We start from the raw sequence: 23302 nt of genomic DNA on the forward strand, positions 1-23302 counted from the left end.
CTTGTGGGAGCTTGCTGTGTGCAAATTGGCTGCCGCAGTGACTACAGTCCAAAAGTCCTTCATTGGCTGTAAAGTGTTTTGAGACGTCCAGTGGTAGTGAAATGCGCTATATAAATCCAAGTCTTTCTTTCTTTTTTAAAATTAAATTGCAAGACTGATGGAACTCCAAGAAGATAGCCTCTGCAACTCCCAGTTTTAGCCATTTTCCCAGCAACTGTCTTGGGATTTTTGACAATTCTAGCCGAGGCAAACAATTGCCCTATCCATAATGTAGGCACTGTGCAGGCTGGATAGTGTCATCCAACTTGTCTTTGGGAGCTGCAGCAGGATTCAGGCCAGAAAGATGCATCTTCTCTCTGCTGGCTATACAGGTCTGACATAAAATGAGGATGGACAGTCTCAGTACCGTTCCTTGTAGGCTCAAGTCCACTGAAGAAACTGGCTCACAAATTGGCACAAGATTGACAGTCTGACAAGATGGCTGCTTGACGCGAGGAACCGATGGGTGGAATTACGCTGGGTTTTCAGAGGATGGTGTCAAGGAATGTTTGCCTACTATAGTCCATGCATCTCGAAACTTTCCTTTTGCTCTTCCTAAGATTTAAATACACCAGCCTTCTGAGATGGAAACAAAGCTCTGCTCAAACCATGAAGCTTAAAACATGAAGACATTATAGCTTTTCCAGAAGGACCTTACGATTGAACAAAATATGGTGAATTTGAAAAGTTGACTTCAGGTAGCTCTAGTTTAAAATTCTTTGTGGATTAAGCACAACCCAACATATCTATTGATCGGGATTATATTGACCAATAAAATTCATGGAGGTACATCATTACATGTAGTGTTATAAGTTAATTGTATCAGAAATTCCCTATTTTTGAATAGTTAATCATGAAGTCAGAAATGCAACGGTCTGAACTATTGAATGGAACGCTGATGAGCAGGAGCTCACACATTGACTGGTTTTCAAAGACCCGCTACTGCTTGACCATCTAGACTAAAACCCTAGATGCTGAGTAATATCCAGATTCAATAGGGCCACATGCAGTCCCGAGCACAGGCAAATAAATCCTGTTTACTTGCCGGTTTTTCCTGTTAAATTCAGAGGACTGGAGATTTTGGAAAGAGCAGTTCATAAGAACATAAGAAATAGAAGCAGGAGTAGGCCATACGGCCCCTCGAGTCTGCTCCGCCATTCAATAAGATCATGGCTGATCTGATCATGGACTCAGCTCCACTTCCCCACCCGCTCCCCATAACCCCTTATCCCCTTATCATTTAAGAAACTGTCTATTTGTGTCTTAAATTTATTCAATGTCCCAGCTTCCACAGCTCTCTGAGGCAGCGAATTCCACAGATTTTCAACCCTCTGAGAGAAGAAATTTCTCCTCATCTCTGTTTTAAATGGGAGGCCCCTTACTCTAAGATCATGCCCTCTAGTTCTAGACTCCCCCATCAGTGGAAAGATCCTCTCTGCATCCACCTTGTCAAGCCCCCTCATAATCTTATACGTTTCGATAAGATCACCTCTCATTCTTCTGAACTCCTCTTCTTGGAACAAATCCTAACTCAGGACACCAAGACCTGTTGGAATCCACAGCTTGAGTTATGTACAGATGAATGGGGATATTTAAATTTTTATACGTGACCCACAAAAGCAAGAACAAAGATTTCCCCATCCTGTCACATTTACTTACAGGAATTGTAGACTTGAGAGGTGGGAAAAGGCACGTTCGGGAATTTGTCTGAATTTCGCATTCACAAATGTCCTGGAAGAACAAAATGACATGTTGTTGAATAATAAATACACAAGTATAACTTATTATTAATAAAACTTTTTCTACACAAAATATAATTTTATTCGCAGAACCATGTGCAAAAGAAAGCTATGAATTTTCAAGTGATCAGCCTTGTCTCAGTCAGAAGGTGCCGAGTTCAAGTCCTATTCTGGGGATTGAGTACATAATCCAGGCTGATACTTCAGTGAAGTACTGAGGGACTGATACGTTGGCAGAGTTAATTTAGATAAGCTGTACTGGCCAATATTCATCCCTCAACCAACATCACCAATACAGATTATCTGGTCATCTGATACAGCATGGGTTAGATACAGAGTAAAGTTCCCTCGACACTGCCCCATCAAACACTCCCAGGGCAGGTACAGCACGGGTTAGATACAGAGTAAAGCTCACTCTACACTGCCCCATCAAACAATCTCAAAGCAGGTTCAGCACGGGTTAGATACAGAGTAAAGCTCACTCTACACTGTCCCATCAAACACTCCCAGGGCAGGTACAGCACGGGTTAGATACAGAGTAAAGCTCACTCTACACTGCCCCATCAAACAATCTCAAAGCAGGTTCAGCACGGGTTAGATACAGAGTAAAGCTCACTCTACACTGCCCCATCAAACAATCTCAAAGCAGGTTCAGCACGGGTTAGATACAGAGTAAAGCTCCCTCTACACTGTCCCATCCAACACTCCCAGGGCAGGTACAGCACGGGGTGAGATACAGAGTAAAGCTCCCTCTACACTGCCCCATCAAACAATCCCAGGGCAGGTACAGCACAGGGTTAGATACAGAGTAAAGCTCCCTCTACACTGCCCCATCAAACAATCCCAGGGCAGGTACAGCACAGGGTTAGATACAGAGGAAAGCTCCCTCTACACTGCCCCATCAAACACTCCGAGGGCAGCCGCGGCTGGGTTGAGTACAAGGTGAAATGGCAGTGTCTATCCATGGCCCCATGCCGGTGTCAAAGGTGAAAGGGCAGTTTCGAACCTCTTGCTACACCTATGTCCTGTTGAGTCATTTTGTGAGCAGATTTTTTTCACTGTGCCAAGCTTTCATTCACTGGTGAGATACTGGGAGAAAACGAGAAATTAGCGATGTGATTTGCTTTTCTAATCACTACAGGCTTGCCTGTGTGAACAACAATTAAGACAGTTTGTGAATGCAAAAGAGCTGCTTGGCATGAATACAAAACAGAATGAGCCGTGCACACAGGAATCCGGCTCCAACTCTGTTGCGCTGTTTGTCGGATTGACAAATGACAAGCCAAAGATCACTTGGTGCATTTAAATTTGTCAATAAACGATTAGCTGAACCATAGAGTGGATGAACTTACTCGTCTGATCATTAAATGATCGGGTGTTAAAGGTAAGGTTTCTGGGACGAGATCATTATCTCCATGTTTGAGTCTCTGCTGGTAGAATCCAGTCTATGGTTTACTGAATACCCATCCATGCCCCTGGCTCTGGCCCAGCGAATGGTGTAAAGCTGGGATACACTGTGTATTCATTATTTGGATTTCAGGCTCTCACAGTGGCTCTGCATCTGTGACACCTGTACACGACCAACAGTGGGACTGTTATTTAATTTGGTTTGTACAACTGTACCAAACTGGAAAGCAGAGTAAAACTAAAGCACAGTTGTGATGCACTGCCAGCAGCCTGGCATTGAAAGGATTTATGATGTTGGAGTCACTGTTAAGTGATCGTCTAAAACCTTGTCCTTGCATTGTAAACAGTGTGAATAATATATGCACAGCAAACGCTAATCCCTTTAACATGGTCTATGACAGGATGACCATATGTCCCTGTTTTCCTGGGACAGTTTCCAGATGAGGTACTGTGTTCCTGAGCAAACAACGTCCTCTGATCACAAAACTCGTCCCCAAAGTGTCCCCCTGGGTAGAGAGTGTACCCCACTCACCCCCTCCACCTCCAACTGCCAGTTTGCAGCTCGAAGGCTAAATTAAACAACAGCGTGTGCAAGCGGCCAGAGTGACTGGCTGCGTGGACCGGACTGGGCTGGGCTCGTGCTCCGGAGGTGCCTGGGAGCGCAGCAGCTGGAGCGGTTGAGGGAGAGGTCACGGGGGGAAGGCCCGGTCACAGTCACTGGGGGAACAGGGGGAGGGGGAGGGGGAGGGGGGGTGGAGGGAAACAGGACTAATCCTAGAAACTGTGAGGGGGTTGGTGGTCAGGCGTGACCTAAGTCACTGGCCGTGGGCATCAGGTGTGACCTCTGTCACTGGGAGGGGGGTCGTGTTACCTCGGTCACTTGGAGGGGGGGTCGTGTTACCTCAGTCACTGGGAGGGGGTGGGGTCAGGTGTCTGAATGTGCTTCTATAGTGTGTCGTCACATCCGCACTAATTATACACACATTTGTTCCGCATTTGTAGCTTTCCTGTGCAACTCTTAAATATAGGCTGTTAAAAATGCCTCGCTACGCTGCACAATCTACAGTTTCCTTCCTTGCTACTTTGCTGCGCTCCCACCCTGTATGTCCCCAGATTCAGTTTAGAAAATATGGTCCGCCTAGTGCTATCAAACGGACTGGTTCACCAATATACTGCTCACCGATGCTCAATTTGGGTCCCACCAGGGCCACTCAGCTCCAGACCTCATTACAGCCTTGGTCCAAACATGGACAAAAGAGTTCCAGAGGTGAGGTGAGAGTAATTGCCCTTGACATCAAGGCAGCATTTGACCGAGTGTGGTATCAAGGAGCCCTAATAAAATTGAAGTCAATGAGAATCAGGGGAAAAACTCTCCACTGGCTGGAGTCATACATACCTAGCACAATGGTTGTGGTGGTTGGAACCCCAGAATGGTGTTTTAGGAGTTTCTCAGGGCAGTGTCCTAGGCCCAACCATCTTCAGCTGCTTCATCAATGACCTTCCCTCCATCATAAGGTCAGACATGGGGATGTTTGCTGATGATTGTGGTGTTCAGTTCCATTCCCAACTCCACAGATAATGAAGCAATCATGCCCGCATTCAGTCTTGGGCTGATAAGTGGCAAGTAAAATTCGTGCCACACAAGTGCCAGGCAATGACTATCTCCAACAAGATAGAGGCTAACCACCACCCCTTGACATGGCAGTATCCCCCACCATCAACAACCTGGGGTCACCATTGAAACTTAACTGGACCAGCCACATAAAGACTGTGGCTACAAGAGCAGGTCAGAGGCTGGGTATTCTGCGGCGAGTGTCTCACCTCCTGACTCCCCAAAGCCTTTCCACCATCTATAAGGCACAAGTCATGAGTGTGATGGAATACTCTCCACTTGCCTGGATTAGCTCCAACAACACTCAAGAAACCCAACACCATCCAGGACAAAACAGCCCGTTTGACTGGCACCCCATCCACCACCATAAACATTGACTGCAGTGTGTATCGCAATGGGAATACCTTCACCACAGGGACTACAGTGGTTCAAGAAGGCGGCTCACCATCACCTTCTCAAGGTCAATTAGGGATGGGCAATAAATGCTGGCCTTGCCAGCGATGCCCACATGCCATGAACAAATAAAGAAATATATACAGAAGCATTTTACCCAGTACAATACGGGGTGTTATTATATAATATATACAGGAGTGTTATACCCAGTAACACATGGTGTGTTATTATATAATATATACAGGAGTGTTATACCCAGTAACACACGGTGTGTTATTATATAATATATACAGGAGTGTTATACCCAGTAACACCCAGTGTGTTATTAAATAATATATACAGGAGTGTTACACCCAATAACACACGGTGTGTTATTTAACAATATATACAGGAGTGTTATACCCAGTAACACAGTGTGTTATTTTATAATGTATACAGGAATGTTATACCAGTAACACACAGTGTATTATTATATAATATATACAGAGTGTTATACCCAGTAACACACGGTGTGTTATTTAACAATATATACAGGAGTGTTATACCCAGTAACACATGGTGTGTTATTATATAATTTATATATGAGTGATATACCCAATAACACACAGTGTGTTATTTAACAATATATAGGAGTGTTATAGCCAGTAACACATGGTGTGTTATTATATAATATATACAGGAGCGTTATACCCAGTAACACACGGTGTGTTATTATATAATATATACAGGAGCGTTATATCCAGTAACACACGGTGTGTTATTATATAATATATATAGGGGTGTTATACCCAATAACACACGGTGTGTTATTATATAATATATACAGGAGCGTTATACCCAGTAACACATGGTGTGTTATTATATAATATATATAGGGGTGTTATACCCAATAACACACGGTGTGTTATTATATAATATATACAGGAACGTTATACCCAGTAAGACATGGTGTGTGTTATTATATAATATATATAGGAGTGTTATACCAAATAACACACGGTGTGTTATTATATAATATATAGAGGAGTGATATACCCAATAACACACAGTGTGTTATTTAACAATATATACAGGAGTGTTACAACCAGTAACACATGGTGTGTTATTTAACAATATACACAGGAGTGTTATACCCAGTAACACATGGGAGCGAAATTGGTTATGGACGTTTTTGAGGCGGTGTTACCGCCTGAGTGCTGATTATAGCACCGGGCATTAGGTGCAGCATCAAATGGCCAAATTCAGTTTTAACTCCCAAAGATGAGAGAGCAACGCTAAAAGGTGGCGGTGCACACTCATCCTCAGTGCCAAAGGGACTCAATATCGCAACGGCAGGCTGCCACCATGCTAGGGAGAATAACGGGAAGAAAAGGGAAGAAAACAAAATAACTAAAACCTCTCCGATCCACACACACACGTCCCCACTCTTAAAATTAATGAAAACATGCTGAAATACATAAAGAGAAAACCTTACCTTGCTCTTTGGTGATTCCGCCCAAGGACCGCTCTTTAACCACCACTTTTTCAGGCTGAACGGCCACCGGCCAGTACGGCAGCCGTACAAAGCAAATGTCGCCACAGAAGCATCAAAGAGGCGTTTCACGCTGGATGATGTCACCACGCGGGTGCCGTTAGCCAGCGCAGCATCGCCTCTTGGCGCCTCTGTCAAAGAGCCGACTGAATTTCAGCCGGGGCGTGGACACCACTTACCGTTGATGGTAGGCCTTTGCCACCCATCTGCCGCCTCTCGCCAGTGGTAATGGCGGCGTCCACAACCCAATTTCCACCCCATGGTGTGTTATTTAACAATATATTCAGGAGTGTTATACCCAGTAACACATGGTGTGTTATTTAACAATATATTCAGGAGTGTTATACCCAGTAACACATGGTGTGTTATTTAACAATATATTCAAGAGTGTTATATTTCAGTTCTGCAAAAAGATTGTAGCACTAAATTAGTCAGCTCTTATTCTCTAGCAGCCATTGTGATGGGCCTTCTTCTTAAGTATAACCACGACATTCTCATAAGCATCATCATCATAGGCAGTCCCGCGACGACGAAGTCCAACACCGCCTCCAGTGCGCCAGCGCAGCCTTCGGTCGCCTGAGGAAGAGAGCGTTTGAAGATCAGGACCTCAAATCTGGCATCAAGCTTATGGTCTACAGGGCAGTAGTGATACCCGCCCTCCTATATGGCTCAGAGACGTGGACCATATAGAGTAGACACCTCAAAGCGCTGGAGAAGTGCCATCAACGCTTCCTCCGTAGGATCCTGCAAACCCACTGAGAGGACAGACGCACCAACGTCAGTGTTCGCACTCAGGCCAACATCCCCAGCATCGAAGCACTGACCACACTCACACTCTCATTTGCACTGTCTCGAAGACTACCATCTCATGCTATTAAAATCCAAGGTCCTACCCTTCTCAAACTTGCACTGTGGTCTTGGCTCTTCATGTAGGCTTCTCAACAATTGAAATTTAACTCCCAGTTTTATTTCTCTGAGCAAGCAAAACATGTTTGATTACAACAACAACTTGCATTTATACAGCACCTTCAACTTAGTAAAACAACCCACATCACTCAAGCACAACAATGGCAGAAAAATACTATTTTATCAAAATGCATATATAGATTTCTGATAATAAAAAAGTTAATATTAATCTTTGGAGTAATGTGAGAGCATAGCTTAATCAAAAAATGAGAGAGACTCTCATTTTTTTGACTGAATTTTCTGCAGTAATTGTTCTGCAATTTGTTTATGCCTCTGATTTTGCTCCAAGCCCCTGAAACATTCAGCTCGGCTTCTTGTTACCAGTACCTCTCCTGTGAGTGTAGATCAGGTGAGGACAGTATTGAGCTCAACTGTGATGCTTCCCATGGTCAACCAGCTGCCAACACTCACTGACATGCGAGAGATGCCCATATTGATGAGGGAATTGACTGTGTCCAGTGAGAGTCAGATCCTCCAGCAGAGGAGGATACACAATGGGAAGAAATCGTCTTGAGCAAATGTAATCGTTTTTATACATGTTGAATAAGAGATTTTAAAAAGAATAACAACAACATTAGAATGATGAAGTAGATTGTGTTTAAATGATGCCAGTGTGCCTCTGTTGTCATTAAGATCCACGGCGTGGCCCTGGACAACGTGGACCACTTCCCATATCTCAGGTGCCTCCTATCAACAAGAGCAGACATCGACAACGAGATCCAACACCGCCTCCAGTGTGCCACTGCAGCCTTCGATCATCTGTGGAAAAGAGTGTTTGAAGACCAGGCCCTCAAAACTGCCACCAAGCTCATGGTCTACAGGGCTGTAGTAATACCCGCCCTCCTACATGGCTCAGAGACATGGACCATGTACAGCAGACACCTCAAGTTGCTGGAGAAATACCACCAACGATGTCTGCGCACCAACAAATCCCCTGGGAGGACAGGCACACCAACATCAGCGTCCTCGTCCAGGCTAACATCCCCAGCATTGAAGCACTAACCACACTCGATCAGCTCCGCTGGGCAGGCCACATAGTTTGCATGCCAGACACGGGACTCCCAAAGCAAGTGCTCTACTCGGAGCTCCTTCATGACAAACGAGCCAAAGGTGGGCAGCAGAAATGTTACAAGGACACCCTCAAAACCTCTCTGATAAAGTGCAACATCCCCACTGACACCTGGGAGTCCCTGGCCCAAGATCGCCCTAAGTGGAGGAAGTGCATCTGGGAGGGCGCTGAGCACCTCAAGTCTCATCGTCGAGAGCATGCAGAAACCAAGCACAGGCAGCGGAAAGAGGGTGCAGCAAACCAGTCCCCCCCCACCCCTTCCCTCAACAACTATCTCTCCCACCTGTGACAGAGTCTGTGGTTCTCGTATTGGACTATTCAGCCACCTAAGGATTCACTTCAGGAGTGGAAGCAAGTCTTCCTCGATTCCGAGGGACTGCCTATGATGATGATGATGTTGATAGAACATTCTATTTCAAAAGCCCCGACCGATCTAACTGCAGCTCTACTTACAAGGAGATTATGCTCTCAGCAAAAGTCTGCGGGATGGATTTCGAGGCCACGCAGAATGCACTGTCCTTGGTACAGGAGCAGGACGTTGGGCATTTGGGGTCTTTGGGCCACTTCTTCGATTCCACCGAGAGGCACAGGCAGAGGATCCAGAGTAGGGACATCATTATCAGAGCCCGTCGCTTCGAGGTGCTGCTCTCAGGCTTGTTCATCCTGGAAAGCCGTCCAAGTCTTTAATACAGATTATTTTTGGTTCCTCACTGGAAGTGCAGCCTTTGAGGGAGGTAGTGCAACAATGGCTGTGACCCACTTAACATTCAGATCTGGCCACTGTGATTTCAGTTGTCAAGTCCCCCTGAATATCAATGCATTGCTTACAAGCCCTGGCTTGAGATTTTAACACTACATCTCTCCCGGCGGAGAAGAGCTCACAGATCGGACAGTGTTAGCCAAAGAGAAAGGAAAGTGAAATGATGGAGGCTTTTTGCTGATGTCAGGCACTCAATAGGATCAATTGTTAAATAAGTACGGTCATGTGCCTGGAGCTGAAGTCAGTGGATTAACAGTTCTGAACCTGCTACAGAGACTGGGGTCATTAGCAAAATACAGCTCTGACAAGACAGATAGACATGGTCACAAGCAAAAGAAACACTTGCATTTATATAGCGCCTTTCACAACCACTGGATGTCTCAAAGCACTTTACAGCCAATAAAGTACTTTTTTTTTGAAGTGTCGTCCTGTTGCAATGTGGGAAATGCGGCAGCCAGTTTGCTCACAGCAAGCTCCCACAAACGGCAATGTGATAATGACCGGATAATCTGTTTTGTTAGTGATGTTGATTGAAGGAGAAGCTGGGGCTTCAGTTTAACGTCTCATCCGAAAGGTGGCATTTCCAATAGTGCTGCTCTTCCTCAGTACTGCTCCTCCAACAGTGCAGCGCTCCCTCAGTACTGCCACTCTGACAGTGCAGCGCTCCCTCAGTACTGCTCCTCCGACAGTGCAGCGCTCCCTCAGTACTGCCACTCTGACAGTGCAGCGCTCCCTCAGTACTGCCACTCTGACAGTGCAGCGCTCCCTCAGTACTGCTCCTCCGACAGTGCAGCGCTCCCTCCGTACTGCCCCCACCACCACCACGTCTGAAGTACTCCTTCAGCACTGGAGTGTCTGCCTAGATTTTTGTGCTCAAGTCCATGAAGCGGGACTTGAACCCACAACATTCTAACTCAGAGGCGAGGAGGCTACCAACTAAGCCATGGCTGACAGCCCTCTGTGATAGTTCAAGGCCCACTCCAGGGACTTGAGCACAAAAAATCTAGGCTGACACTCCCAGTGCACTGCTGGGAGAGTACTGCACTGTAGCATTAAAAAAGTTCTATACAGAATTTGCACTGATTAAACTGCAGCTAGAGAGGAACCATTCACTCCCGTGTGCTTCTGCACTGAGTGCACAGTCGTTCACCAGCATTTATGGTTGATATGTCTCAGTGTTCATTCCTGTGCATGTACAGTACGCAACAGGTAACAGAGAACCATCAATTCCTGCATGTACAGCTTGCCTGGGACTCCATCTCATCATTATTGCTCTGCCTCTACATTTCCTAGACATTGACAATGGATTTGGAGAAAACTGATCATTTGCTGATAACCCCAAATCAGAACATCAAGATCTGTTAGGATCAATGACTTGAGATACACAGGCACGATGAGCCGAATGGCCTCCTCCTCTGCAGTGTGGTTTTATGATATCAAATTAATGGGAATGTTGGTTTTAAATTTGAATTTAAATTATATACGAGCCTGTGTGGTCCACGATCACAAGAAGCTTGGATGCCTCTGAGTCAGAAGGTTGTGGGTTCAAGGCCTACTCCAGGGACTTGAGCACAAAAAATCTAGGCTGATGCTCCCAGTGCAATGCTGAGGGAGTGCTGCACTGTAGGAGGTGCCGTCTTTTGGATGAGACGTTAAACCGAGGCCCCGTCTGTCCTCTCAAGTGGACGTCGAATATCCCATGGCACTATTTCGAAGAAGAGCAGTTATCCCCGATGTCCTGGGGCCAATATTTATCCCTCAATCAACATAACAAAAGCAGATTATCCGGTCATTATCACATTGCTGTTTGTGGGAGCTTTCTTGTGCACAAATTGGCGTGTCCCACATTACAACAGTGACTACACTCCAAAAGTACTTCATCGGCTGTCAAGCGCTTTGAGACGTCCGGTGGTAGTGAAAGGTGCTATATAAATGCAAGTCTTTCTTTTTGCTCTGACACAGCGGTATCACATCTGGATCAATCGCGGGGTCCACTTATACACACCCCAACACTCTCTCTATCCTTGTTGCTGCTGTCCAGAACTGTGACAAGTTGTTTTGCCTCAATCCAGCAAGTGTTCCTGGGCCCCGCATTCAAACCAGGCGCAGCATTGCACAGCTCCTGACAATGGCATGTCTTATCCAGCAAGTGCCTTCGACACGCTGCACAATTTCTCCTGCAGCTGGCTTCACTCAATGAGGCAGATTATTCTTAAGATGCAATAAAAGAAACACTTGAAATCATCCTTTCTGTGTGCGATAGAAACAAAATAAATAACGGATCACTGTAAAGAATAGTTCGGACGAAGACTTGAGGTTGCTATACAATGACTGGCACACCACAATGTCACTTTTGATTAATTTTCTTGGCTGCGAAGGTTGCAAAGATAGTTATAAATTTAGCTATTTTCAGCTAACATCTCGTTTCTCCCAAATTGCAAATATGCTGTCGGAAAACCTTTGTCCTCCCTTGCCTCACTGTGTTCAAATCCAGACTTGTTGCACTATTCCGATTCCAATTCCAATTCATTTTCACCGAGGCTGGAACATTGTAGAACTCCTCCGCTCCCTCAGTCGTCCCGTCCTCTGACAGGCTTCAGGTCTCCAAGGCCCAAGTTCAGCGAGAACTATTCATTACTTTTGATCAATACAGCGCAGGTAAAGAGAGCAAGACCACCCCCCCCTTTTACACCCTGGGTTGTCCCGGTCTTCTCACCTGTGATTCTCAATCAAAAATCGTTCCTGGGATGTATTTGTCGCTGACAAGGCTGGCATTTATTGCCCATCCGTAACTGCCCTTGAGAAGGTTGTGGTGAGCCGCCTTCTTGAACCATTGAAGTCCGTGTGATGAAGGTACTTTCACAGCGTTATAAACATAAGAACAGAAGAATTAGGAGAAGGAATCGGCCATTCGGTCCCTCGAGCCTGCTCCGCCATTCAATAAGACAATGGCTGATCTTCGAGCTCAACTCCACTTTCCTGCCCCATCCCCACATCCCTTGGAGAATGACAGAATACATTACTTCCAGAAAACAAAGCCTGTGTGGTATTATCCATACCGAAAACTTTAGGTTTTATGCAACATTCTAATCTGGAAATATTCCCAAAGGTTGATGCTAATCTTTGACTGAGGTTTGGATTCCCGGATTCAGCCCAGATCTCTCACTGGGCTCAGCTTGAATTCTCTCTCTCTGGAATAAGACAGAACGATGTGCACCCAGAGATTACCAACCGTTTCACGCTGTGTATCTTTGTAGACGTGCGTGTTCCTTTAGAATTATGCAAAGGGTATATGAAGATCACACTTGGAGAACTGTGTTCAATGCATGGCCATGATACATTGGTGAGGCTTCAGAGTGCGAAGCTTCTGCTGTGGAGTCTGGAGAAGAAGGGATGGGCAAACCTCATTAATACATAAGAACATAAGAAATAGGAGCAGGAGTAGGCCATTTGGCCCTTCGAGCCTGCTCCGCTAATCAATAAGATCATGGCTGATCTGATCTTGGCCTCAACTCCACTTCCCTGCCCGCTCCCCATAACCCTTGACTCCCTCATCTTTCAAAGATCTGTCTATCTCCACCTTAAATATATTCAATGACCTAGCGACCACAGCTCTCTGGGGTAGAGAATTCCAAAGAGTCATGACCCTCAGAGAAGAAATTCCTCCTCATTTCCGTTTAAATGGTTGACCCCTTATTCTGAAATTATGCCCCCTAGTTCAAGATCCCCCCATGAGGGGATAAATCCTCTCTGCATCTACCCTGTCAAGCCCCCTAAGCCCCCTTATATGTTTCAATAAGTCACCTCTCATTCTTCTAAACTCTAATGCATATAGGCCCAAGCTTTCTTTTCAATCTTTCCTCATAGCTAAAATTCTCCATTCCTCCCACTCCTCATGACCCTTGATTCCCCTATCATTCAAAGATCTGTCTATCTCCACCTTAAATATATTCAATGACCCAGCCTCCACAGCTCTCTGGGATAGAGAATGCACGTGAAATAATAAATAGCACAGCTAAATAAACCCAGAGTATTACGTCAAAGGATGTGGATGGAAATTAGTGAACATTAAATTAAAGGGAGATTTGGGGATGAACGTCTTTACTGAAAGAGTGAAAAATGTTTGAACTAGGGAACAGGAGGAGGAAATTCAGCCTCTCGTGTCTGCTCTGCCATTCTTTTCGATGATGGCTGATCTGTGCCGCAACGCCATTTACCCACCTTTGCTCCAAAAACCTGACACCCTTACCCAACAATGGGCTGGACCTTGCCTGAGCAGGGCAGCTCATGGTGAGCACCGTTAGTTAGACTTTTTCCTCACACTTCAGCTCGAAAATCTTCTGCACCATAACTTTCTGCAAGTGCGAGCTTATAATGGGGCGGTGAGGGCAACTGGGACCTCAGTGAACGACGGGACCCACAGTCTATCTCCTTTGCCAATGAGATTTAAGGATTGAGAAAAAGAAACAGAGAAACGACGGAGCAGGAAATCGGGTGAATTAGAGTCAAATTAGGCGCAGAAAGAAAAATAAAGAGAGGGAAAGAAAGATTGGATTAAGAGAGCTAGAGCCAGGAATGAAAAGTGAGAAAAAAATTGAAATGTTAAAGAATTTTAAATCTCTAACAAGAAATTACGACGTGCAGGAATGAGGTTGAACAGTTTAAATTGTTCCTTTTCAAGGCCCGAGGGATTAATTGGCATTGCATTAACAATTTTCACACCGTTAAAAGGTACTTATGCTTAATTTGATTTTATATGCTTTAAAGTTTAATTTGTTTTAATTGCTGGTTTTAGTGTCGCCCTCCCCTTTTATAGGGGGCACTCGTAAAATGTATGATTTTAGTGCCCAAAAAAAAAACAAAAAAAGGAGAAAAAGGGCCTTGAAAAATGTTTGGAGTGTCCCCCAGATTGGGGGGCACTTGATTTAAATGTTTATTTTTTAAGAAAAGAAAAAAAAAAAAAGAAAAGGTACTTATGCAACGTGAATCGAACAGCATGGTTCTGGAGATTGAGAGCTCACAGCATAGTTCTTCATCCCCTGAATATGCTGGTCAGTTTGCGCATTAATCACCCGTTCTTCATCCCCTGAATATGCTGGTCAGTTTGCGCATTAATCACCCGTTATGATTCGACCCAATAATCTATTGATCTCAGTTTGAAAGCATCTTTTTTTCCCCAGCTTTTTGGGAGTTGCCGATTACTGTTTGTGTGACGAAGTGCTGCTACCTGATTTCACTCCTGAACAGCCGAGCTCGAATTTTAAGATTATGTCCCCTTGCTCTGGCTTCCCCACACCAGAGGAAATTGTATCGACACTATTTTTTTTTAATTCATTGGACATGGGTGCCACTGGCAAGGCCAGCATTTATGTTCTATCCACAATTGCCCTTGAGAAGGTGGTGGTGAGCGTCTGGAGTCACATATAGGCCAGACCGAGTAAGTAAGGACGGCAGATTTCCTAAAGGACATTAGTGAACCAGATGTGTTGTTACGACAATCCAGTAGTTTTGTAGTTACCATGGTTTCACCATTACCGATGCTAGTTTTTTTATTCCAGATTTATTTAATTAATTGAATTTAAATTCCCCAGCTGCCATGGTGGGATCCGAACTCCTTCATTCATCCAGACTTCTAGATTACTGGTCCAGTATTTTAACCACTAGGCTACCGTTCCCGCATCCTTGTGAATCCTTTTATCATCTTAAACACCCCGATCAGATCACCCCTCAATTTTCCAAACTTGGAAATATATCGGCCGTTCCTTCATCGTCGCCGGGTCCAAATCCTGGAACTCCCTCCCTAACAGCACTGTGGGAGCACCTTCACCACACGGACTGCAGCGGTTCAAGGTGACGGCTCACCACCACCTCTCAAGGTAATAAGGGATGGGCAATAAATGCCGGCCTTGCCAGCGACGCCCACATCCTATGAACGAATTTTTAAAAATCACCACCATCTCCCTGAGGTCAAACCATCATCTCCCTGGGGTCAAACCACCACCATCTCCCTGGGGTCAAACCACCATCTCCCTGGGGTCAAACCATCATCTTCCTGGGGTCAAACCACCATCTCCCTGAGGTCAAACCACCATCTCCCTGGGGTCAAACCACCACCATCTCCCTGGGGTCAAACCACCACCATCTCCCTGGGGTCAAACCACCATCTCCCTGGGGTCAAATCACCACCATCTCCCTGAGGTCAAACCACCATCTCCCTGGGATCAAACCACCATCTCCCTGGGGTCAAATCACCACCATCTCCCTGAGGTCAAACCACCACCATCTCCCTGGAGTGCTGGCCTGCTTGATTCGAGTAGCAGGATTGCCGATTCTGCCGCATGCCTCTACTGTGACCGAGGAACCCCGTTTACTGCAAACCCCAAAGTGGATTACCAACCAAGAGCTTCTTGATCTGATGGTTCAGCTAACTAGCTCAGCCATTTAGGCAGCTCTGAGAGAATTCTCTCATCTGATTGCTACAATGAATTAGTATCATAGAATCATAGAAGTTTACAGCACGGAAGGAGGCCATTTCGGCCCATCATGTCCATGCCGGCCAACAAGAGGCTATCCGGCTTAATCCCACTTTCCAGCTCTAGGTCCGTAGCCCTGCAGGTTACGGCACTTCAGGTGCACATCCAAGTACTTTTTAAATATGATGAGAGTTTCTGCCACTACCAGATCCCCACAACCCTCTGTTTGAAGAAATTTTCCCTCAAATCCCTTCTAAACCATCTACCGATTTCTTTAACTTTATGACCCCTGATTGTTGACCCCTCTGCTAAGGGAAATAGGCCCTTTCTATCCATTATATCTAGGCCCCTCATCATTTTATACACCTCAATGAGGTCTCCCCTCAGCCTCCCCCGTTCCAATGAAAACAAATCCAGCCTATCTAATCTGTCCTCATAGCTTAGATTCTCCACTCCTGGCAACATCCTCGTAAATCTCCTCTGTACCCTCTCCACTGCAATCACGTCCTTCCTGTAATGCTGTGACCAGAACTGCATGCAGTACTCCAGCTGTGGCCTGACCAGTGTTTTATATAGTTCAGGCATAACCTCCATGCTCTTGTATTCCATGCCTCGGCTAATAAAGGCAAGCATTCCATATGCCTTCTTAACCACCTTATCTACCTGGCCTGCTACATTCAGGGATCTGTGGACATGCACTCCAAGGTCCCTTTGTTCCTCTACACTTCTCAGTAACCTACCATTTAATGTGTATTCCCTTTTCTTGTTAACCCTCCCAAAATGCATTACCTCACACTTCTCTGGATTAACTTCCATTTGCCACTGTTGGCTGGGGTTGTTTTCTTTGCAGCAGAGGAGACTGAGGGGAGACCTAATTGAGTTGTATAAAATTATGAGGGGCCTAGATAGAGTGGATAGGAAAAACCTATTTCCCTTAGCAGAGGAGTCAACAACCAGGGGGGCATAGATTCAAAATAATTGGGGGAGGTTTAGAGGGGATTTCAGGGGAATTTTTTTCACCCAGAGCCCAGATGATGGCGGGGGTCTGGAACTCACTGCCTGAAAGGGTGGTAGAGGCAGAAACCCTCACCACATTTAAAAAGTACTTGGATGTGCACTTGAAGTGCTGCAACCTACAGGGCTACGGACCAAGAGCTGGAAAGTGGGATTAGGCTGGGTAGCTCTTTGTCGGCCGGCGCGGACATGATGGGCCGAAATGGCCTCCTTCCATGCTGTAAATTTCTATGATTCTATTACTTGCTCATTTTTTTTCATTATGCAAAGACAAGTAAAGCTATCCCCTATTACAGGTCACTCAGCGTTAATTCAGTTGTAAACAAGATGAAGTCCCTTCACAGAGTTCGGGCAGACGCATCTTCACAGTCCGGGTAGTTCCAATGTCATGTCCTTGCCTCAACACACTGACAAAACCCAATGATTGATAAGTTAGCAGATTCTTCCTGAACTGCAGATAGGCCTAGCCAGCCCAACCAGTAATCTGGGCCCAGACACCAGAGGGCCTCGGAGCATTGTGGGTCATGGAAGGCGAAATCAGCCCAGGATTTTAGCTGTTATTCACTGCCTGCTTGCTGGATACATTATTTAAGGGCATGTTGAGTGGTTGGGTGAGGATCCGTTCGATCACTGAATATTCTGCAGCTTCACTCATGAAGAATGGTCACTTGGGTGAGGTGGAGGAGTGTGACTGATGTGGAACTATGTGCCAGAAAAGATCTGTGCCTTAAAGAGAGCCGGGGGGGAGGGGGGTGAATCAGAGATATTTTCAGACCTCAGTCACTTGGGAGGAACCGTCTGTGTCTCTGATGGCACAAAAGATGCCAGGATTGTATAAAGGTCTTTTGACAGTCTGAACTTTTTCTGCCCTCTGTGAATGCGCTGATGCACCGTGAGAGATGATGAATTAATGAAAGCCTTCTTGCAATCACTGCACTTAAAATGCTTTACCCCTGTGTGAACTCGCTGGTGACGGAGAAGGTGCGAAGGGCTCGATAAAGGCCTTTTCAAACACAGGACACTTGAAAGCCTTCTCTCTGATTGTGCTGGTGAATTGTGAGCGACGAGGACTGGGTGAAGGGCTGTCCACATTCAGAACACTTATAAGGCTTCTCCCCTGTATGAACCAGTTGCTGGCACGAAAGCTGTGAAGACCGATCGAAGGGCCTTCCCGCAGTCCGAACACCTGTACGGTCTGGCTCCTGTGTGAATGCACTGAAAAGTGTGAAGAGTTACTGAAAGCTTTTGCACTCTGGGAACATTTGAAAGGCTTCTGGCCTGAATGAACACGTTAGTGCAGTGAGAGAGACCAGGAGTCACTAAAACTCTTTGCACAGTCCCAGCTATAATAGAGAGCTCCACCTGGTGGACTACTGTGGTAATGCACCAGCTGCAGCAAATACAATAAAAGTCACATGATGCATTGGAGCCATCTGTGTGTTGTGATGTCGTGAAGAATATATCACAGCAGCATTTGAATCGTTTCTCTCCAGTGCGGATTAGTTGATGCACTGAGGACCAGGACTGAGAGAAGCCCTTCCCACACAGGGTGCACTTGCACAGTCTTTCTCTGACCTGAACCCCCGTGGTGGCAGAAAAAGCCGGGGGACTTGTCGAAGGTTGATGCCTGTGGAGTTTGCCCTGGGCAGTCTTCAGTTACACAGTCTTCATTCATGACTCTCTCACCCTTCCTTCTGCGAACCAGTCACAATGTACAATGAGCTTGTTAGATTCATTTAGGAGAAAGATTTTTAAGACTCAGTACGCCCCAGTGCTGCAGCTATCCATCTCCCTCCTGCATACACCAGCAGCTGCAAAGCAACCTGCTTCTTTTTTTACAGGGAGATTCACTGTAACACGCTGCACACTCAGTGGCTGCAACATGCGCCTTTTACTCACTGCCTTCCCATTCGGAGATGCCAGTGTGTTTATCGCGAGCTGGAGCAAAACAGCCAGGAAATGTGCAAGTTGTATCACAGCAAAGCTGCACTGAAGAACATAAGAATAAGAACTATTGAGGGAGTGCAGTGAAGGTTCACCAGACTAATTCACGGGATGGCGGTGCTAACATATCAATATCTATGTTTCTATGTTTCTATAAGAACATAAGAAATTGGAGCAGGAGTAGGCCATACGGCCCCTCGAGCCTGCTCCGCCATTCAATAAGATGATGGCTGATCTGATCATGGACTCAGCTCCACTTCCCTGCCCGCTCCCCATAACCCCTTATCAATTAAGAAACTGTCTATTTCTCTGTTAAATTTATTCAATGTCCCAGCTTCCACAGCTCTCCGAGGCAGCGAATTCCACAGATTTACACCCCTCTGAGAGAAGAAATTTCTCCTCATCTCTATTTTAAATGGGCGGCCCCTTATTCTAAGATCATGCCCTCTACTTCTAGTCTCCCCGATCAGTAGAAACATCCTCTCTGCATCCACCTTGTCAAGCCCCCTCAAAATCTTATACGTTTTGATAAGATCACCTCTCATTCTTCTGAATTCCAATGAGTATCAGCCCAACCTCCTCAATCTTTCCTCATAAGTCAACCCCCTCATCTCCGGAATCAACCTAGTGAACCTTCTCTAAACTGCCTCCAAAGCAGCTCATCATAAAACAGTGTCTAACTCCATTGGTGCCATACATTAAAGTGTTTTTAACATTAAAAGTGTGACAAAGTATCTCCCAGAGGCACATGGAAAGTTAACACTGTGCCAGGAGTGAAGAAATTCTGAAGAGTGCTCAAAATCTTGGTCAACAAACAGGGTTTTGAGGGATTGTAAAGGGGGATAGATAGGTGGAAGAGTTACAGGAGAGAATTCCAGACAGCAGGAACCAGTAGAGTAGGAAAAAGAGCAAGATTACCTCCACAGGGCAGAACACACTGCTGGCCAGAATGCAACCTTGCTAACATCAGTCACAAGTTGTAAATCTACAACATCATCAGAAAATAAAGCAGTCCATATATGCATGGATGCCATTCAGGCTTGGGCAGCACAGAGGCCCCCTCCTGTGTGAGAACACCAGGTCGGGGCCATAAAAGGAGCAGCATGGAGGCACACTACTCCAGGGAGCAGCGCGAGCTGGTGCAGGAGGGTGATGGCAGCGAAGAATGATGTCGACAAGGTCCAAGTCAGTGATTGGCACATGGGCAGGTACAGCAGGAGCGGCGAGGTCGGGGCGAAGGAGCGGCGAGAGATTGCAGAGGGATGTGATCGGGGTCAGGGGCCCAGGTGCAGCACGGGCCAGCCCACACTGTGATATGTGTATGCACTAGGTCCGTGCAGCAGAGCTGGTCTCCAGTCGTCTTGGTTAACCCTTGCCACTGGACCAAGACCTAGCTCTGTCAAGCCCGTGTGGTGACAGTCACCACACGTTAAAAAAATCCAAGCACAGTCATCTTCCACCCTTGAGGATGTAGTTCGGGTCCTTCATTGAAACATCTGTGAACTCATCCTTTTTTGGCGTGGAAACAAGTCATCCTCGTTGCGAGGGACTGGCTATGATTTTTTTGATGATGATAAGTGCTAAGTAACATTTGCACCACGCAAGTGCCAGGCAATGACTATCTCCAACAAGTAAGAGTGTAACTCCTTGACATCCAATTATATTACCGTCGCTGAATCCCCCACCATCAACATCCTAGGGGACACCATTGATCAGAAACTTAACTGGAGCAGCCACATTAATACCACACCAGACCCCACTCACTCATCAGGATTCCCCCAGCTGAGCTGCTCATGAAAAGGGCACTTAAAACAAGGCTCTCTCTTGTCCATCCTGATCTCCATGATCACGTGGAGGGCAAGCGGCATCAATAAAGTATGTACCATGACCGCGCAAATTTGTCACGCAATATTGAGATCAATGATCTTGTGTTTGTGCTCAATTATGGACATGGTCCCAAATGGCTCACTGGCATGGTCACAGCCAAAGAGGGGAGTAGGGTGTTTCAGGTCAAACTGACCAATGGACAAACGCACAGAAAACATTTGGACCAAATCAAATTGCGGTTCACCAACAGCTACGAACAACCCGAAGAGGACAACACCAACTTTCACCTTCCAACACACACGCAAGTGGCAACTGGCATCATAGTTGACCACGAAACCGAACTCACCATCCCCAGCAGCCCGGCAAGGCCAGCTGCCCAGCAGCCCAGTGAAGAACTGACCAATCCATCCACACCCGCATTTGTACCGAGACGATCGACAAGGGAGCGCAAAGCCCCAGATCATCTCACCTTGTAAATAAGTGCACTGTTGACTTCACGGGGGAGTGATGTTATGTATTTAACCCTTTGTAACTTGCATTACACCTGAACACCAGAGGGCCCACCTGTTGCAGTCCCAAGGGATCCCAGCATCCCTTGGGAGCACAGTATATAAGCAGCCCACCCACGAGGTACCTGCACTCTGGAACCTTAATAAAGGAGCTAAGGTCATACTTGCTCATTACACACAGTACTCAGTCTCGCCATTTATTACAAGTGTAACACTTTCCACCATCTACAAGGCACTTGCCTGGATGAGTGCAGCTCCAACAACATTCAAGGAGCTTGACAGCCTCCAGGACAAAGCAGCCCACTTGCTTGTTACCCCGTCCTCTGCCACATTAAACACTCATTCCCTCCTCCACCGGCGCACCTGTGGCTGCAGTGTGTACCATCTATAAGACGTACTGCATCTTTGATAGCATCTCCCAATCCCGTGACCTCTACTATCTACAAGGACAAGAATAACAGATGCATGGGAACACCATCACCAACAAGTTCCCCTCTAAGTCGCACGCCATCCTGACTTGAAAATATATCGGCCATTCCTTCATCGTCGCTGGGTCAAAATCCTGGAACTCTGCCCTGACAGCACTGTGGGAGCCCCTTCACCACAAGGACTGCAGCGGTTCAAGGGCAATTAGGGATGGGCAATAAATGCTGGCCTTGCCAACAATGACCACATCCCGAGAATGAATTTTTTAAAATGAATCAATGTTTCATATGAACATCTTAAAATGAAGGGCTGGGAAAGACCAGCTGGTCCATAGAGCCTGTCTGCACCATGATAGCTGGATCAGTATGGTTAAACACTTCCCCCTTACATCCCCCGTGCTGCCCCCCCCCCCCACAACACCCACCCTCGCAGACATGTAATCTCCTGGAGAGGCACAATGTCAGAAAAAAACAGCACCAATAAGGGAAAAAATACGCTGCAAAATTCGTCTCTGCTCCCCTCAGGTGAGCAAAACCAGTGCAGGAGACCACATGGGCCACGTGTTACCTATAAAGGCACTTACCTTCTATATGATGTGATTTCTGCCCCAGCCAAGAACCAGTCCAGCTCCCTCTTGAAGACGTACAGAGAGTCAGTGCCCACCATTCCAGCTGGCAATGTATTTCAGACTCAGAATTCTCCGAGAATAAAAGTGCTGCCTAATATCCAGTCTATTCCTACTCTTGCATAGTTTACACTAATGTCACCTGCTCCTCCCCAATCCATTAAACTGGAGCAATTTATCAATAGGGACCTTAGACTTCTATCAGGTTACCTCCAAGTGTACACTGCCCTACAGTAAATAGACCAAGGTCCTTGAGCAATTCTGAGTAACTGAGGTTCTTTAAGCTAGGAATCATTCTTGTAGCTCTGCACTGGACCTTTACCAAGGCTATTATATCAGCCATCATTTGGGGGGGATTAAAATTGAGCACAGCACTGTAGATGCATTCTAACACATCATCATAGACAGTCCCTCGGAATCGAGGAAGACTTGCTTCCACTCTTAGAATGAATCCTCAAGTGGCTGAACAGTCTAATACGAGAGCCACAGACCCTGTCACAGGTGGGACAGACAGTGGTTGAAGGTAAGGGAGGGTGGGACTGGTTTGCCGCACGCTCTTTCCGCTGCCTGCGCTTGATTTCTGCATGCTCTCGACGATGAGAATCAAGGTGCTCAGCGCCCTCCCGGATGCATTTCCTCCACTTAGGACGGTCTTTGGCCAGGGACTCCCAGGTGTCGGTGGGGATGTTGCACTTTATCAGGGAGGCTAACTAGCAACCGATACAGTGTCAAAATGGTGTCCTTTGATTTATACTGAATCACAATAGACATGTTAACTAAATTGAAGTCCATGGGAGTGTCTGGAGAAGCTAGAGTTGTACTCCTTCGGGCAGAGAAGGTAAAGAAGAGATTTGATAGAGATATTCAAAATCACAAACAGTTCTGATAGAGTAAATAAGGAGAAACTGTGTGGCAGAAGTGTTGATAACCAGGGTACACAGAGTTAAGGTGATTGGCAAAAGAGCCAG

At 46.1% G+C, this 23302-nt stretch overlaps 1 protein-coding gene across 1 annotated transcript in view; it reads right to left on the reverse strand.

Annotated features, from left to right (window-relative positions):
- lgi3 (leucine-rich repeat LGI family, member 3) overlaps window positions 1-9418 on the reverse strand; it is a 29942-nt gene extending 20524 nt beyond the window's left edge. The window contains exons 1-2 of the mRNA XM_070865476.1: window positions 9210-9418; window positions 1699-1770 (exon numbers count right to left, since the gene is read on the reverse strand). Of these exons, the coding sequence (XP_070721577.1) occupies window positions 1699-1770; window positions 9210-9418 (281 nt within the window). The remainder of the gene's footprint in view (window positions 1-1698; window positions 1771-9209) is intronic.
- Between the last annotated feature and the right edge of the window lie 13884 nt (window positions 9419-23302).

The sequence above is a fragment of the Pristiophorus japonicus genome, chromosome 22 (genome assembly GCF_044704955.1).
Source record: "Pristiophorus japonicus isolate sPriJap1 chromosome 22, sPriJap1.hap1, whole genome shotgun sequence".
Classification (NCBI taxonomy): domain Eukaryota; kingdom Metazoa; phylum Chordata; class Chondrichthyes; family Pristiophoridae; genus Pristiophorus; species Pristiophorus japonicus.